Here is an 18,812-nt window from a genome sequence, read left to right on the forward strand (position 1 = left end):
TACTTTAGTAAAAATTATTATAAAAAATTTAAAACTTTGGTTGATTATAAAATTTTTGAAATACAAAATGAGTTTACTTTGAAAAGTTTGAATTAATATGTAATTTTCAAAATACAACTTATTGTATTTATAAAATATTTTCGAAACTTTCGTCTTTTAAAAAAAGTTTCGAAATGCAAAGTTCCGAAACTTTTAAAATTTCAAAAATATTTTTTTTTTTTTAAAGTTTCAAAACCCAAACTTTCAAAACATAATCTTACATTTCGAAATTTTCGAAGAAGATAAAAATGTTGATGTCTTTCTAATATGTTTGAATACTCTACACTTGTTTTATGCTATAGTAACACTAAAAACCATAAAAAAAATAAATAGATACTTTTATTAGTTTATACTACTACTTCACCATAAATATTTGAAAATATCAAAGTTTCTTTCAATTCATAAATTTTTTTAAAGAAGATTTTTGTTTACCGCTGACTTTATGGTATAGCGGTAATGGAAGAAATATGTAGTATGTAGTTCAATATTGTTTCCACTATCTACATTTGTAGTATGTATTTTATCTTTCTCTCTTTTTTTTCTTCCCAATATATTTTCTTTGTTACATCTTCTTTAGGTTGGGCATTAGTTTAATTTTGACAATGTAACTTTTTGTGGGTTTGGACTTTGGATCCTATAGTAAGGAGAAGATCATGTTCTCCTTAAAAATCGATGGTTGTTTTTACCAAATTACCTACAGCGACCATCTAATCCTCACTAAAATATTTTTTCAAACAAAACAATTTTTTATTTCTTTTATCGTAATTTTGTAATTTAAAAAATAGTTTCTACATAATAATTATGTTCAAACAAGTTAAACATCATTTAAAAAATAATAATTTTTATGATAGTAAACAAATAATAATAATAATTTAATTTCGTATGTATTTTGCAGTCACTCAAAGCGCTTCAAAAAAATCTACTTGAAAATAAGATTCGTTGCAGCCATGTTGTCGGAAAAGTACACGCATTCACGCGTTCGACACATTAGTAGTCGTTGGATCTTAATCAAACATTCTAAAAAATACTAACTTTAATTTAAATTTTATAATTTTAAAATATTGAATTTAAATTTAAATTGTCTGATCTTGATCTAACAAGTATTAATGTCTCTAATGCGTGAATGCGCGGACATCGGGGAGCCTGACCCAAATACAATCACGTTGAATATAATGATCAAAGGGTGGTTGGCGAAAGGTGAGTGAGGAAAAGTGTGTGAAGTGTTTGATGAAATGCTTCTGAATAGAGTACAGCCAAGTGTTGTTACTTATAATAGTCTCATTGGGTTTTTGTGACGAAAAAAAGGCGGCTTAAGCCTAGATGTTGTAACATGCAGTGTATTGATAAATTATCTTTGCAAGGAAGGGAAGACGACGGAAGCTTACAAAATGTTATGGTTGTGAGCCAAATGCAGCTACATACAGGATGATGCTTGATGGTTTGTCATTTATTTAGAATTAATCAGTATTTTAGAATTTATTGGCTTGAGATTCCCAGTGACAGATTATTTATATAATAATTGATGTTTAGTTCTAACTACTACAATGAGAAGGAGGGAGGGCTGAAAGATAGTTATCAGCTCCATATATACACAACAACTCCTCTCATCAACTCCATCATTTTGTTGTATAATAATAATACATTACTGTTAGTGGTGTTTCAAGTCTTGCTATTTATACATGTTCCCATAACTCTATCATCACATCAAAACGCAATATTGAACTATCAAACACTAACAAACATGGCACGCTTTGACACTATTGCTACCACTATACCACTCAAAGCCATAATGTTTATGGCATTGATATTCCTTACAGTCACTTCCACAACTTCAAGCCGAATCCTCAATGAACTAGAAACACCAGAAGAACCAGCTGGTGATTTTGCAGAGTCCCCTGTTTCTTCCATTCTCCCTCCACTCGGTGCCCCGGCAGTCGCAGCCACAACCAGTGATATTCCCGAGCAGCACCACACACTGTCATTTTTCATGCATGACATTCTCGGCGGCTCCAATCCAACAGCAAGAGCAGTGACCGGAGTCGTAACAAATCCCGCCCTCAATGCTCAAGTCGCATTCGCAAAGCCCAACGGTGCAAACATTCCTCTAAACAACGGCATTTCCCAAAACAATAACAACAACGGAGTTTTAAACAACAACAACCTTCCTTTCCTAACCGGACTGAGCGGAAACACAGGGAGCGTGTTCAATAACAATAACGGGAACAATGGAAATGGTTTCCCGTTGACGAATATGAATCAAGTACCACAAGGAACGACAGTGCAAAAGCTGATGTTTGGTACAATGACAGTATTTGATGATGAAATAACAGAAGGGGAAGAGTTGGGATCAGGAGGATTTTATATAGCAAGTTCAGTGGATGGAATAAGTCAAGTAATGGGTTTCACTGCAAAGTTTGAAGAGAATGGTTATGCAGATAGTTTGAGTTTCTTTGGAGTACACAGAACACAAGTGTCACAATCACAAATTGCCATCATTGGAGGAACAGGAAAGTATGTGAATGCAAAAGGGTTTGCTATTATTAAGACATTTCCTGTTACCGGTCAGCAACACAACACTGATGGACTTGAAACTCTCTTGCACCTTACTGCATATCTTGCCTATTAACTTATCATGTCTTTTATTTATATATTATCATTGAATTTGAATGAATGAACGAACTTATGTTTTACAGTCAAAACAATATTGGTGTTTCGTGTAATGTTATGCTGTTTTGTGCTAGATTTAGACAGAGAAGAAATAGAGTATGCTTGGATATTTTAAAGAGTGAATATGCAAATTTGTTCTTCAAATCGTAAGAGTTGGTCTCATTACTCCTTGAATTTTGTAAATTGATAAATATATTATTGAAGTTATGAAATATCAATCAAAATGGTTCATTGGTAAATTTTTGTCGTTAGATATTTTAACGTGGCATTGTAATTGAATATGAGACTTATTTATGTTATCTCACATCAATGTTATCTTCTCGAAGACAGAGATGTCAATGAAATTTTATTATCTGATAGATAAATTTGAGTAAATGTAATTATGCATAGATTAATTATGGACATTATTCCATGAAATATTTAAATTTCATCGAAAAATCAAACAACGTTGTGACAATATTAATATAAGATAAACATAGAGAAATTAAATATTCAATTAGCATGTCATATTATAGTTTCTAACAATAAAAATTTAAATAATTATTATTTTAATTACTATTTTACATTAAAAAATATGTATTTACTAATTTGCAAAATTCAGAAATTAATTTGACTGATATTTACAATTTGAAAAATTAATTTGTCTATTCCCTTCTATTTTAAAATGAACAAAAACAAGAAATTATAAGATAAAGTTCACAGTTGATCGATTGCATATTATACAATAGAACAGAATAAAGTTTTTATTTTCATAATAGTTATAAGTGAACAAATATAATGCATTATAAAAAAAATTATTTATTAGAAAAATAAATTACTGCTAAACAAAACATAAATATTTTGGTCGAATACACACTATTTATTTGTTCAAACTCAACTCCAAATTTCCAAAGCTAAAATGAAGTGATTATTTCCTCATGCACAAGTGTAGTATAATGGTCGTGTGAATGAGCACAACAACGTTTATGCCTCATCTCTTACTAAGATATTAAAGATAATTTGCTAAAACAATTTATTATTATTTATACTATTTTTTAATGGGCGAAACAAACAAATGTGACACTTATAATTGAGACATATTGATCCGTTTGATGTAGAATAAAAAATAAGTGATTTTACTTTGTAAATACGATTCATATAATAGTTGCAAAACATTCGATATGTTGCAGGTAGATTCCTCACTTCTCTATAATTAGTGTGCATCATTAGACTCTTTAAGAACAAATAAAATAGTTTAAAAGAAAGTTAAAATTAAAGAAAAATATTACCAAAAAAAAAGCAGGATATCTTTTTATATAAATATTTTAAAAAAATGTTATTCAATTCACTATAGAAAAATAAAGTTGTTTAATGGGGAAAAAGTTAAAAGAAAAAAGACATTAATCTTAATATTTACCTTATATATAGTATATAGATCATTGTTGAGTTTGATTCTTCAGTAACGATCAATAAGTCAAAATGCATGCTAATATGTCCATCTCAAACCTCTACTTAACAAAGCCATGCAGCTGATTTCTTTTCATTGGGCTTGTTCTATCTAATCATACTTAAAGAGAAACAAATCATAGTGTTAACTGCCTTGCTAATCTGGCTCATAATGGTAGTTTTGAGTGCCTGAAGCTTCTGTTTATATCTTGAATGAGGATTTGAGAGGAGTTTTATTTTCTTATTGTTAGTTAGCCTTTTTATAATTCCCATTATTTATAATCAAAAGAAGCGACTAGAACATAAATGATCTTAATTAAATCATAGAAATTTTTGTTGCAAAAATATATTAGCACGTTTGTTCTTCTGGTCCATATTTTCTGAAGACAACAGTACCGGTGCCAGTACCAGCATAAGCTTCCACATACATTTCTATAAAATACAACATTCCTTTGATGCAACGCCATTTTGCGGCGAGAATAGTTTCAAACAAACAGACGGATGGAAGATGCAGTCCTACCAGAAGCCTGAAACAGAACAGTAAATTCAAACTGATTAATTTCAATTTTTAACAACTGGTTCAAATCTTCAACAAAAAAACAAAATTAGAATCCCAATGGCCAAATGGTACCCCAAGAATAATGCAGTTCCAAGAAATGGGGAGTAACATATCCATAAATCAAAATTTAGTTGAAAAATAGAAACAAACCACACCACACAGCCTATCAACATATGGAAAACATACCCCTTGCGTATACCACACCATAAAGAAATTTTCTGATCAAACACATACCATAGCTGGATGTTTTATTATTGAAATATTGCAGACATTTCCTCCACAATCACGTGAAAGTAGAAGCCGTACATGAGGGACACTCTTCCAACTCTCTCCAAGTGCTGGTTTAGAGTTACCGTCTTCCCCACCCACCACATGATTTGTTACCTTCAAAATTTGTATCATTGAATGTGTTAAAAGAAGGAAATATAACTGCCCTGCCAATACAGATTATTGCAATTATGTTTGAAATTTTCTAAATATATAATTAAGCCCTGTTGTGACTCAACCCTTGTCTGTCTTTACACTGCTCTCATTAATTATGTCTTCTTGCTTTGATGTCTTTACAACTTAGTTGATTATGAAGGTAAGATACATTGGTGGAGAAACCCGAAGTTTAGTAACATTTCAGTGTAATTAAGAGGGGGGGTCCCTTGTTTTACCTAATAAAGTATACCAGGTTCCTAACTTAAAATGTCCTAAAAGTAACTTAAAAATTTCATTGGCACTAAACTAAGGTAGAAACTATTTAATATGAAAAAACAACTGTATAGAATTTAATCTTGTTAGAAACATGGTTTTAAATAAGAATCAGAATAACATCTCAGAGAAAACAAAGGATGAAGGAGAAACAGGGATGAGAAGTACAGTTGCTAAGCATTAGGTCAGACAATATGGTTAGACGTAGCCTGTTCCCATGATGAGGAATTCTCAAGAAGGGATCAGTCAATTTATTGTTTCTTACACATTTCAAAGATACAGTCCAAACCTTTAACTGAAATATCATATTTGGTCAGACAGATCAGATTGAAGAAACAAAGCAATTTACATTTCCAATCCATATCAATAAGAGTTACATAAGATGAGCCAAGAAAATATCCTTTTAATTAGAAGGATTTTCATATCAATAAGAGTTACATAAGATGAGCCAAGAAAATATCCTTTTAATTAGAAGGATTTTCACACAATTATTTAGAGGACTATCATTGGCAAGAAAGAAAGAGGAAAACAAAACTTACCAATACTGCAATATTATGCTCATGTGCTAACTTTTTCAGTAAAAACCCAGCAGAAATCATTAAAGCGTGTCCTGAAATCACACATAACTGCTGATTAACTCAAGAAATTTCCTTCTAAACAGATCATTAAGAAAACAAGTAAATTGGATAAAATGAATGGAATTGGGATGGAAACTTCTAAAAAATGAACATGGACAACAACTGCAGAGTTGATCAAATTAAAAACTCAGTTACTTGACCTTTAAAAGCATATATATGTCGAATAGATTATTAACTCAAGGAAATTTAAGGACTGACACTATATTACTGATTATGTAATTTGATTGGCAGTTTAGAACAACTATGATGATCCATAATTATGAATAACTGATAATATAATTTGCCAAGTGCCCACTAGTATCTTTCATTTCTGAGCTAGAACAAGATATAAAGGTATACAAAAGGGAATAAAATGTAAAATGGTAAGCATACCAAGGAATTTTACATGCAAATATGTACTATACCCTGAGGACCATTGCCCCTAAGGATGGGAGTAATCAATGAAGATATTGAATCAACAATAAGCAGCTGTACATGACGGTCTGATTTGACAATCTGTGCCAGTATTCAGTAGTCAATTATTTGATAGAAAGAAATTAAAAAGCAATTAAGTTGCATCAGTTACAATTATTCATGTCAAGGAGAACCTCAGATGTCAAATTGATCTTCAGTTGATGCAGCATATCAAACATCTCATATACATCAAACACCGGATAGCAAATTATCCTGTCCAATACTTTCTGTAGAGATCTACGATCTGCCTAAGAGTTGAATTATTAAAAAACAAATTTAAGACCAGTTAACAAACAAGAACCAAACAATGGACGATAAGCCTGAATCCAGAGTAACCTGATTGCCTGAGACACAATCAGAAGACTGTCCAACAAAATGTGCAATACGCTGAGGTGAAAATGAGTTGCCAGTATCTAAATATATAACTGAACCCTTATGCTTTGCAAAAGTTGAGGCAGACATCAGACAAACCTAATAATTATTCATAACAAAGCCAAGGTTATACTTGAACAAGACAGATATGAAGATATAAAAGATAACAATTTATATTATGTCAACCAAATAAGAGATTATGCAGTGGCATTATGTGCATGTCAATGATGATATAGCTGGAGACCTGTGGTAGCAGAAAGATTATCTACAGACCAAGGTAAACCATTTACTTTTATACACTTATTCTTAAGACACCCAGGATTATGGACCAAATAAATGCCTTGATGGGGAAAGTGAGATATTGACAGTACCCATTTAATAAACAAGGAGTAGAAGAAGAGATCATAGCCATGCAAGTAACCATGAAATACATTTTTGTACTTAACTTGTATATATATTGCGAAGTTTTGTCTTACCTAAGATGAATAAGAACATAAATTTCTTTTTCTTTTTTGTAGTGAGTTTTTTTTTTTTTTGTCAAATGAGTCTATAACGTGGTTATCCATTCAAGATTCAAATAGTCAATATAATAACTTATTTTCTGAATTATTGATCAAATATTATTATAAATGTACGATATATGATCAATAAAAATATGGAATTTTTAAGTAAAAACAAGTAACATGCACAAAAATTATAAGTTGATAAATCATCCATATATGTACTTCAAATTTAAAAGTCCCAAATCAAATGACAAAAAAAAGTGGCTGGCTATACAAAGTTCAAGTGTTCAACCCCTCAAAAACAGAATCTACTAACTGCACTATGGTCTCATTTATCATCCCCAAAATCAATGTCACTTAGCTCATCTTCATCCTCTGATATTTCATGTTCTTCCTCCGCATCTCCAACTATCTCTTCAATTTTACCCCCCTCCATATCAACTTTGGCATAAAAATAAGTAACATGCACAAAAATTATAAGTTAACAAATCATCCATATATGTACTTCAAAATACTTCAAAATTAAAAGTCCCAAATCAAATGACAAAAAAAGTGGCTGGCTATACAAAGTTCAAGCGTTCAACTCCTCAAAAACAGAATCTACTAACTGCACTATGGTCTTATTTATCATCCCCAAAGTCAATGTCACTTAGCTCTTCATCCGCATCTCCAACTATCTCTTCAATTTTACCCCCCTCCATATCAACTTTGGCATTTAAGTTTCTTATACCTATCTCTTCAAGCAAGGCACTGTGCAGGCAAGAAGAATTAAAAAAATGCATTGTGCGAGGGATTAGGGACCAAAAACGCAGTGTGTTAGGCTCTTCAATGGTGATTCTGACTCGGGTTATTTGAAATATTGTTTTTGGCTGATTAGGCCCCTCTAGAAAGAAATACTAACTTGCATTTTGGAACCTGGGTTGGGCAACCCAGCTTGTTTCGGGGAATGTGAACTGTACAATTCAAGGGCAATATGCGATTCATTAAAAATCAAGATTCCTGTAGTCATTTGTGTCCAAAATAGAAAAGCACAACGATTTGTATCAATTGAGTTCCATTTAGCTTTTAATTGAGATCCAGTATGTATGGTGAGATAATAATAACCATCTATCATAATAATAATAATAATAATAATAATTTTTTACTAAATTTACATCATTCAGAACATAATAATTTGTATGAATTAATTATTAGAAAAATAAATAAACGACACGGGTTTTTTTAGTTTTAGTTCTGAATGATCAGACAACCTTGGTATACATGATGTTAAATCCATGTAAATATCCCTGTTGGGAAATTTCATTTTAAGTTACCAATTAAATATGCACAAGCCACATTTCCACATGGATAAACACAATAAGGGAGTCTGAAACATAATGTGAGGGGACAAACATGAGCGTTATGAATATATGTTTTCAAAAATAACCAATTGCATAACATTTGTATTAGAAAATTAGAAAATTACAAAATTGGGGGGTGCCATGGCATATCCATGCCCCCCTCCCGGCCTCTAAATAAGAATCTCCGTCCAATGATTAGAAATGGGTATCCCCAGCAGGGATAAGGCAGACCTGCCCCAACCTATAAACAATCCTACTCAAAATATGATTTCTACGGAAAAGAAGTGAGCTCTTGCCTGTGTCTTGCCAGAAGAGGATGGCCCAACAAGTTCAGTTAATTGTCCTGCGCGTAATCCACCTCCTAGCAACGCATCAATCCTAAACTAAACAGATTCAAATACTGAGCAGTGCTACTTTCAAGCCACTTACACCTTATTAAAAACCAAATTTAAGAACTCAGTATCATAAACTGCAAAGTTTTGAACACCATAGACAAAATAAAACACTCTTCTAATTGCTAAAAAATAAGGACAAGAGTGAAAATGGTGGAAAATCACTTGAGTCGTCTCAATTTCATGCCATAAGAGTGGATAAAATTTGTAGGGTGGAATGTAAATGAGTTGCATTTCACTTTCAACCTTCTTAAATTCCTATTATGGCACTTATCTGCACATCATAAGTATTAGAAAAACTGTGCATAAATGTGGTATGCAAACACGGTTATTTAGTGCATGTTTAAATTGACGGTGAGTTTGGCGGAATCATGATACGCCAACATAATTTTGGCAAAAGCTACACTTTAGAGCTGTAGCAAAATCAAAGTGCCATCCTGATTTTAGGAAACTGCAATTCCAAAATGCACTTAATAACTTTTCAAAATAATACTCCCTCCGTCCGAAATATAAGTAAAAACAAATCAAATAAAGTTGAAGCATTTGGTCTAAAATTCGGACCAAATACATAACTTTATTTGCCCCATTTTGGCTTACATTTAAGGACAGGGAATACATCCAAGGCAGGCATATTAACATAATACTATATTTAATAACATCAACTATAGGTTAAACTGAGAGTACCCTTCACAACCGGTGGACAAAACATGTTTATTCTGTTTAGCATCTTCCATAAGCTGCAAACCGTTTATCAATGGTGGATGTAAAGCATCAATTATAGAGAGAAGCTGATGAATTCCCTAAACAATACACATTAATTAATAACAGAAGCAAAACATAATATTAACAAATAAAAAATTCGATTAGTGAAGAGTGAGTGCGTAGGTAAATAGCTAACTAACTAACCCTAACCTGTTTAAGTCTGTGTGAAGTAGATGGATTAGATGCAGAAGCGAATAATGCGTCGAGATCGTGAAGGAGGAAATCTTCAACTGTGAAGAAGAAAAAGTAAGAGTGATGGTGTTAGATGAATTTGAAAGATGAAATAGGGAAAATTAGGGGGGGGAAGAAGAGGAAAGGAACCGGAGTAAATGGCGTGGGAAGCGCAAAAGGTTTGGAAGTTAGCGTCAATGAGTGGATACTCTTTCTCCAATGAGTTCAATGGCGCCATTTTCGACCGATGCCGCCAAGACCACACCCGAGAGGGTTCTAACGGTTCACTCTCTTTCGCCAACGCTGCTCCTTCTCATTACTTTTTTTTTTTTTTTCTTTCTAAATCGCTCATTAAAATAAATTTACACTAGTATGAAACTAATTAATTTTTTTGGAACTATTAAATTCAGTTAATGAAATTATGAAACTAAAAAGTTAACCGATTAAAATGAAAGTTTGATAAATATAGTTTTGTAATCGTAAGATAATACAAGTACACAATTATTTAATTTTAAATAATATTATAAAAATAAAATGTATCTGATATTTTAATTCATCTCCTCTCTTTGTTCGTTGCTTCTTTCTTTCCATCGTGAAAAAAACATTACCATCCTGATTGCATCGCAAGTATTGTAAACTATTGCAAATTTAGAGAATCTGAATTTTATTTATCAGCTATTGTCTTTAGTAAAACTCATTATAGAAAAATTGTATCTTGAAAAGAGTAAATTGAGGTCAGCCCAACAAGCAATTGAGGCAATGAACAAACATCAAGCAAATTCAAACAGCTGCTACTAGATAAAATATACTATTGTCAATGGCTTATAACACTTTTTCCATTCTACTTTAATTTGAAGGAGGGAAGAAAATGGCGTCAGCAGTCCTCTTTGAACGGAAGAATTTCTCGATTTCTGCATCGACGTTGAAAGCAGCCTGCAGAACCGTCGGTGATAACGCCTTCCACACCGATGAGCTTCCAGCCATGTGTGTAAATACAGGACTGAAAGAACAACAATCATAACCACAATAAGTATTCATCATAAGCATAATATGTTGACAACAAGTTACAAAGAAAAATAAGCTTCCTTCATTACTACTCATATGATCTTATATTTTTTCGAAAAAGTAAAATTCATTAATAGGACTAAACTAATGAATAGAACTAAACTAGCACAGCATCTGACATAGCAACTCCAATTCTAGATAAAAACTAGTGCTACTCATAAAGTTATATTGCACTTCAATTAGTAATTGTAAAGATAAACATGACCCAACTTTTTTTTGCAAAGGGAAAAAGGATAAACATGACCCAACTAACCATTAACATGTGTAACTAACACCCCCTCCCCCAAAATAAACCAGATCAAGTATACGCAAATGGTAACTAGTTGTTCATAATCCAGCCTTACACACATATTTTGAATATCTACATGTAAAAGAAATAAGAAGTGTATGTTTGGTTTTGTGGTGACAAAAATTGAGTGGTTTATGTTTGGATACATCTATGTAAAAGTATTTGAAGATGCATTTGAGTGTAAAATTAGTCAAAAGCTACGAATGTTAGTTTGAAGTTAGAATCAATTCAAGAGGCAAAATAAATTTCAATCGACATCACCCGAACATAATTTATGTGTCAAGAATTACTTTTGGCTCTCCCCACCATGAAACCAAACTCAGACACATCAAAGCTCTTATATCGAGGGAACTTTTGATTCCAAATATAAATACAAAATTGGGAGTACATAACGAAAATATCTGCAATGAAGTTAAGAGATAAGAAAAACTCACTTAGGGGTAGTGATGATAGAAAACCACTCCATTCCATCATTGTCAGCAATCTTTGAGACGACAAAAAACCTTGGCACAATGAACAAATTACCAGCCTTTAAAGTTGTATCCAGAACTCTACGGCCATCGATACCAACAACTTGAACACGGCCACTCCCACGAACAATGTAAGTAACCTGTAAAGCAGAATCACAAGAGAATCCAGGAGAGCACATAGCTCTTCCATCAATCCTCACAAGGTCAGCTCCAAGACCAACCTCGCCAACCAAAGGGAGGTTCTTAGTGTTCAACACAACAACCCTTCCACCATTCTTAATGTCAACATCCAATGGAGCCTCTAAACAGTTCAAGGCCAAACCCTTCTTGTGTTCCTCTTTAGGCTGAGGAAGGTTGATGCTTCCATCAAGCTTCACAATCCCTTGACCCAATTGTTTTCCGACAAGGGTCTTCACGTTTTCTTCATGCAAGTCCCAAGCTCTCCCCACAAACTCGGTTGAAAATCCAGTAAAAATTCCGTTAGAACCAGTCAGAAAAAAATCGGTAAACTCGCCAGTTTTGTGTGCTTTCGAAGTATCTCCCAAGAACAGAACAACCAACTCAGTGTCCTCCTTGTTGAACCACCATGTCACAACACCAAAGGGGAGTGCTAAAGCATCGCCCTCCTTAATTGCAATAACTTTCTCTTCTGATTCTGGGAGTACAATTCCAGCAACTCCACTTCCTGTTTCAACAAGTTTTCACCACTAATCATCACAACAATACTACTACCACATGATGAATATCAGTAATCACACTAGCTGTATGAAATAGAAAATTAAATACTCAAAACACACACAAAAATTATGAAATAAAAACCATAATGTATGCAAAAACAAACAAGAATTTTAAGACTCCATACATGCATATTTATACAATAATCCAAAAGTAACGCTTACAATTGATGGTGATCATAGTTTTAGTGGTGTTTGATTTCCCGTTGAAATTGACAAAATCACGGTAAACTACCGCAATCGCGTAGGACATGTTTGGTTCTATGGTGGGAATGGCAAAATCACGGCAAGTCGTCGTGGTTTAGTTGAAGCTACATTATGTAGATTTTGCAAAATCACAATGGCTCACCCTAATTTTGCAATCCCACAACAAAACCAAACATGCACACTCACTAATTTTTGCAAAATCACAATGGTTCACAGTGATTTTGCCGTTTTGCAGAAACCAAACATACACTTAAATTGCAGTCATAACCTCAATTGAGGACAATTGTCTACAATTTCAAGGATCGTGATGCGATTTAAAATAATATATTATTATAGAACCTCAGCAAAGAACAACGATCAAAAACCAGTCTAGTTAAATCTTTGATCGATGATTCTCAATAAACACTAAAATAAATCGGAACAAAAATGCTCATCAATCAATAATCGATTATATAAAAAATAAAAGGATCCTCAATAACGAAGAAAAGGTAATCTAATTTTATTTTATTTTAAAAATTATCCATAGTTAGATTAAATAACTAACATGCAATAATGAAATGATCAAATTTAAATAAAATAAAAAATAATAATAATAATTAGATGATCCGTACCTTGTAGAACATAAGCAACTTTAGAAGAATCAGAGTAACGAGGAAGAGCAAAACCATTTTTCTCAAGAGCTAATTTTGCAGCACCAATGTTCCCTTCACGCAACATTGGAAGCTCGGAAGGTGACCAACTGTAATACGATCCACCATTACCTCCGTACACCTTCTTCGCCAATTGAGGAGAAAGATCAATATCCATAGCAACGAAATCAAAGAATCAAATGCAAAATTGAATGATCACGCTGAAATGTAAAGGAAGTATTATAAAACTCAAAGTTTTGATATATTATTTCGCTGAATGTGCGTGGTGTATTTATAGTGGTTGGAAATTTTTTGAAGTGAACGAATTGCAGTGAAACGGTAATTGCATGTGTAGATAGTGTTGTTGGCAATGTGGTAACAAACTCGATCCGCTACTAATGCTCGTTACCATCCAATACAATACTAATTGAGTTATTAGTATAGGGCGATTAAATTAAGTAATTAATTGAGTAAAAAAATAAGATTAAATAATTAATTACTAATAACAAGGAATGAAATATTTTAATTTGATTTTATCTAAATGCATTGAAAAAGGAAAATTCAATTCTGGATTAGGATCAGGATGTATTCATCTTAATCTTATCTTCGTTCTGTTTTTTTTAAGTAAAATAAATAAATGTGTAAATTTGATGGTACTGCTTTGTTAATGAAAGGTTGAGGAATAAAATAATGAGAAAAAGATTTGGCATTCAATTTTACACCAATATAAGTAATTGATATAAGCATTATACTTAATTGTAAATTCTATCAATTAAATAATTAATGTTTTATGATAACCGTTGGCATCAAACTGTTTATATTTACTATACATAATTATTATACTAACAACATTTTTTTTTTCATAAATCATACTCGAGACAATTAAATTAATGTGCGGCACTAAACAATTAGTTTTTTACAAAAGTCAATATTAGTAATTAGTATTATTATTAGTTTTTTAAGTGTTGAAATTGAACCTCCACGTCACAGTCAACTTTATAAATTATAAATTTCTATTTTATAATTTTAATTTTCTATCTCACTCGTGAAGTCAACCTTATAAATTATATCTCCTATCAAATAATTAATTAAATAATCGTATTTTAATAATCAATTATTTAAAAAATAAATATATATTTTATTGATGTATATTAAATATCTTTTAACTAATTCAAATTTAAAGATGTTTATAAAATTGTAATACACTATCTTACACATGAAAAATATAAATATGTATTTAATTAATAAAGTATTTATTGGAAATCTACTTTATGTATAAATCAGAACAAATATCTTTCATTGTTTATTACCTCCCTACAATCCGATTTTGGTTCTTTAAGCTATTTACTTTTGTCTGAAAATTTTGATTCTTTTAGTAAATCGAGGTTTAATTAATAATATTTTTTTTATACCCTTAAAAACTCAAAAATATGGATTAAACAAATTTTGTTTTTATTTAATAAATGAAAGGTGAAAAAGACTAAATCAATCTAAATTTATTATTTTTTAATATGTTCGTCCAAGAATAAAATAACCAAAGTTCATGTACTGAAGTTGTATTTAATAAGATTGTTTAACAAATCATTTAATTAAAAGAGAAATATGTATAAATTGTACGCAGGATAAATATTTGTCATTAATTAATCAATTAGTTAAAAAAGTTCATTATGTGCATAAATTGGTTAAAAAGTGAATATGTATTTTATTAATAGTGTGTTTCTTGAAGAATGAGTTCTAACGTAAAATTTTGAAGAATATTATAATAGATTAATTATTATTTTATGCATAAATCATCTACACTAGACAAATTAATATTTGCATTAATCAATTAAGTAAATAGTGGTTTTTCATGAATCAATTATTTAAAAGATAAATTATAACAGCTCTCTCACTACCTTAAAAGAATATTATAGTATTTAGATTTTTAAAATTAGATTATTAAAAATTATGTCAGTAAAATAGATTATTAAAATAAAATATTTACAAGATTAAAGAAATAATTAGATTAATAGAATCTTATTATTTATTAATACGATATTTTAGTAATATTAAATTAGTATCAAGGTTATGGTAGGAAAGATGTAGAATTGACAAACCCAAGTGTCAAAGAAGGAACCAGTCATATTTCTCTTTTATCTCTCTCTTTCTCTAACGGGTAGACTTAACTAACAAAAACTACAATTTTATTTTCCATTGAGTACACCTTTTTTTTCACCAACAAATTTCACTTTCTCTATAAATATTCTGAAACACAACTAATATTAGTCATTGTTCGTCATCTTCTCCATTTTTCATTTTTCTCTTCCCTTATAAATTTTTTCAAAAACAACATTACGTGAGGTACTCTAATTCCCTTAGAACTCTTTGGAGGTCTATTTCATCATTTCAAAATTCAGTAATCGTCCAAAGTATCATTGAAGAAGGATACGAAGCAGATTTGAGAGTCAGAAATTCAAACCAATGCATATAAAGCAGTAGAGCTAAGGACTAGGAAAAGCAGGCGAATTCCACAACTCAGCTCGAATTAAAGGATCCCTTATTGGTAAACTGTGGGTTATTTTCTAGACCTGATTTCACATTTTGCAATTTGGTTATGGGTTCAATTTCTATTCTATTTTATTGATTTGAAATTATTTTATGGATTTGATGTTGGGTTTCGTTAAAATATAAGAGCGATAGAAAATTGTGAGTTTTATAGCATATAGAAAATGTTATAAAAAAAAATTGCATTTAACTCTTTGAAAATCATCCATTATGGATTGTTGTTTGATTGATTCAATTATGTTAAGGATTAATAGAATTTATGTTAAATGTAATATACTAATTGTTATTCCCTAAATCATCCATAAACAGGATTATGTCTTTGATTCTCTATTATGTTTATGAGTCGTCTCTTCTCCTTATTTGGGTTTTGTTTTTTATTTTGTTTTGCTTTTGATTTGTTTTCGCTTTTGATTTTTTTTTTCTTTTGATTTGTTATACTTTTGATTTTCTTCTTTTTCTAATTTCCTCTTATCATGTTGTCTCGGGGTATAATTTGCTTCTGGTCACATTGCTTGTAAGACCCGTAATTTATTTGCAAGATGTGACAGAGCCATGATTTTGGATTGACAATTGAAAGCAGTGAGGTTTGATGCTATCCGTGGACCCTCAGTATTCATTCATCCTCAGTTAGAGTTCAAGATCAGCTTAGGGTTTTAATCAAGAGTTTTATTTATTCTTCCTTCCTTATTGCAATGTTGTTGTTGCAATGGAATTTATGTATCTGAAATAGTTGTAATTTTTTTTGGATCAATGTGAATTATTCGGTTGTAAGTAAGTTATTTATATCGAAACCATTTTATATAATACAACTAAAATTTTAATCGTCAGTTTTGGAAAAGAATTTTATAATTAAATATTTTACTCTCATTTAAATTAAAGTACTATTATTAATATTTTAGCCTAAAGTATTTAGTTGTTTTTTTTTTTTTTTAAAGTTACATTTTCACTGTTAAAATTCAAGGTGTTACATTGTGGTATCAGAGTCTCGGTTTAAATTTCTTGGGTTTGCGTGTCGGGTGTCCTAAACTGATCAAGAGTCGGGGTTTAGTTGGAGCAAGTAGCTTGAGTCGATATGTGCTTTGTCTTTTGTTGTCTTGGGTGAAGCACAATATGCTTAAGTAGTTTATTGTTTCTTATTCAAAACAATGTGCCTAGTAGCACTTTAGTAAGAAGAGTAGTTAAAACATACAACATTAGTCAACGAGTGTCTCTGAACTGCTTAGACACATTGGTCCAGGCAAGGATAAGGTTGAGACGGGGCTGCTGTTTGGAATAGCATTTGGTGCTTAGGTGTCAACAAAATAGGCTTGTATTGAATTTAAAGGGGTAATGCATATTATAGGTGAATAATACCTTGGGATAGATAAAGGATACTTTGAGAAATAATGGATACCTTGAGGCATAAGGTCGAGCGTTCGAGTTAAACTAGATTCGCGACTTAGATAGTTAATTATGAATCTTGTGACGATTATAAGAGTGAGACTATATATTCTATTGGTAAGTGACAAATCTCGTAGAGGTTTAGGAGATAATAAGCATGGATAGTGATTTGAGATGAAACAATAATGGGTAAATGTGAATTTTTAGTGATGTTCGATAAACATAAGGAGTTAAACTTTGATGTATTGAACCATATGTTACTATTAAGTGGAATTGGAAGTATAAAGTGCGAGAATACTTAGAGATTGTAGCAATTTAAGCTCTGAGTGTCTATTGAAAGATGATAAACATTGGGAGAATGTGAATATTTTTGATAGGTTATTAGAGGGATTAATCAAGATTTGATTTGGGATCCTAAGATAGTTGATCTTTAAGTCAACGATTTAAAACCTACAAGGTTGGATGGAGGACCAAGTGACACCTTAAATTTGTTTAAGTTTGTAACCTTTTCTTTTTTTATTGTGTACATCAAATGATGTTAAAAATATATTTTAACTAAAAGATAAATAAATATAAAATCATATACGGGGTAGATGTTTTATGTTGGTCAGATAGTTAAAAATAAATCTTATTTCACAAATAAATTAGTTAAAAGAAGAATATGTACTTTATTAGTAGTTTGTCTCTTCAATATGTTATGCATTAAATTTTTTAGAAAATTATAATATACTAATTATAATTTTATGCGTAAATCATATACGAGACAAATTAGTGGTTGTCACTGATCAATTAGTTAAATAATAGTCTTTCACAAATTAATTATTTAAAAATAAATATATATATTTTATTAGTGATGTGTCTTTTAAATATCTTATAAATCATTAATTATTTGATAAAAATTATATTATACAGATGATTATTTACGGTATAAATCATACACGAGACAATCGTTTGTTATTAGTCAATTACTTAAAATATGATCTTCCTCGAATCAATTAGTTCAAAGAAATATATATATATATTTTATTAGTAGTGTGTCTCTTAAATATCTTTTAAATAAAATTATGAAAATAATTAAGTTATACATTTATTATAATTTAGGCTAAATAGCACTCGTGATTCCTTAACTTAATTTCGGTTAATGTTTTAGTCATTTATCTTTTTTTTTGTTTTCGATTTGGTCCTTTTATTTTAATTTTAAGTGACAAATTAATCTTTTATGTTTTAAACTGTCAACAATGTTATTTTTTTTTTTACAAAAAAATCATCAAATTTTATAACCAAAACCCATAAAATTAATGATATTCTTCAATATAATACAAATTTCATCAAATCCGTAACTCAAATTTTCAAATAAACTCATATTTTCATTCTTTATATGACGTTGTTAGTGATGAAAATATGAGTTTATTTAAAGATTTAATTTATGAATTTTATTAAGTTTGCATTATATAGAGGATGATAATTAATTTTATGG

General features: G+C 30.8%; 3 protein-coding genes across 5 annotated transcripts; 1 reads left to right on the forward strand and 2 right to left on the reverse strand.

Moving 5' to 3' along the window:
• Positions 1 to 1,721: 1,721 nt before the first annotated feature.
• LOC101510946 (dirigent protein 25-like) lies at positions 1,722 to 2,853 on the forward strand. The gene has a single exon (XM_004505843.4). The coding sequence runs from the start codon at positions 1,781 to 1,783 to the stop codon at positions 2,663 to 2,665; it is 885 nt and encodes a 294-aa protein (XP_004505900.1). The 5' UTR covers positions 1,722 to 1,780; the 3' UTR covers positions 2,666 to 2,853.
• Positions 2,854 to 4,427: 1,574 nt separating this feature from the next.
• On the reverse strand, positions 4,428 to 10,536 carry LOC101510404 (DNA repair protein RAD51 homolog 4). 3 transcript variants are annotated; one of them, XM_004505842.3, is made up of 10 exons: positions 10,168 to 10,536; positions 9,997 to 10,076; positions 9,769 to 9,872; positions 8,989 to 9,070; positions 6,814 to 6,948; positions 6,612 to 6,725; positions 6,429 to 6,519; positions 5,926 to 5,996; positions 4,925 to 5,074; positions 4,428 to 4,658 (listed from the first exon to the last, which is right to left on the reverse strand). In XM_004505842.3, the coding sequence occupies exons 1-10, from the start codon at positions 10,253 to 10,255 to the stop codon at positions 4,617 to 4,619; spliced, it is 957 nt and encodes a 318-aa protein (XP_004505899.1). In that variant the 5' UTR covers positions 10,256 to 10,536; the 3' UTR covers positions 4,428 to 4,616. The 3 variants fall into 3 exon arrangements, with proteins under 3 accessions (XP_004505899.1, XP_004505898.1, XP_073226280.1); XM_004505841.3 differs by having other exon boundaries at positions 9,769 to 9,884; XM_073370179.1 differs by lacking the exon at positions 4,428 to 4,658 and having other exon boundaries at positions 4,933 to 5,074; positions 6,410 to 6,519; positions 9,769 to 9,884.
• Positions 10,537 to 10,664: 128 nt separating this feature from the next.
• On the reverse strand, positions 10,665 to 13,770 carry LOC101510077 (glutelin type-D 1). The gene is made up of 3 exons (XM_004505840.4): positions 13,394 to 13,770; positions 11,806 to 12,526; positions 10,665 to 11,017 (listed from the first exon to the last, which is right to left on the reverse strand). The coding sequence occupies exons 1-3, from the start codon at positions 13,587 to 13,589 to the stop codon at positions 10,864 to 10,866; spliced, it is 1,071 nt and encodes a 356-aa protein (XP_004505897.1). The 5' UTR covers positions 13,590 to 13,770; the 3' UTR covers positions 10,665 to 10,863.
• Positions 13,771 to 18,812: the final 5,042 nt, after the last annotated feature.

Source organism: Cicer arietinum, chromosome 6, assembly GCF_000331145.2.
Source record: "Cicer arietinum cultivar CDC Frontier isolate Library 1 chromosome 6, Cicar.CDCFrontier_v2.0, whole genome shotgun sequence".
In the NCBI taxonomy this organism is placed as follows: domain Eukaryota; kingdom Viridiplantae; phylum Streptophyta; class Magnoliopsida; order Fabales; family Fabaceae; genus Cicer; species Cicer arietinum.

What these genes read in the sequence shown, in the direction of transcription:
- LOC101510946 (XM_004505843.4), top strand. Translation starts at nt 1,781, where the DNA reads ATGGCACGCTTTGACACTATTGCTACCACTATACCACTCAAAGCCATA.
- LOC101510404 (XM_004505841.3), bottom strand. Translation starts at nt 10,255, where the DNA reads ATGGCGCCATTGAACTCATTGGAGAAAGAGTATCCACTCATTGACGCT. An exon ending in CTTCACACAGACTTAAACAG is followed by an intron (nt 9,885 to 9,996) that starts GTTAGGGTTAGT and finishes TGTATTGTTTAG; the next exon opens with GGAATTCATCAGCTTCTCTC. An exon ending in TAGGGGCAATGGTCCTCAGG is followed by an intron (nt 5,997 to 6,428) that starts GTATAGTACATA and finishes GTGTGATTTCAG; the next exon opens with GACACGCTTTAATGATTTCT.
- LOC101510077 (XM_004505840.4), bottom strand. Translation starts at nt 13,589, where the DNA reads ATGGATATTGATCTTTCTCCTCAATTGGCGAAGAAGGTGTACGGAGGT. An exon ending in AGTTGCTTATGTTCTACAAG is followed by an intron (nt 12,527 to 13,393) that starts GTACGGATCATC and finishes TTGTTGAAACAG; the next exon opens with GAAGTGGAGTTGCTGGAATT. An exon ending in TCTATCATCACTACCCCTAA is followed by an intron (nt 11,018 to 11,805) that starts GTGAGTTTTTCT and finishes TTGTTCTTTCAG; the next exon opens with TCCTGTATTTACACACATGG.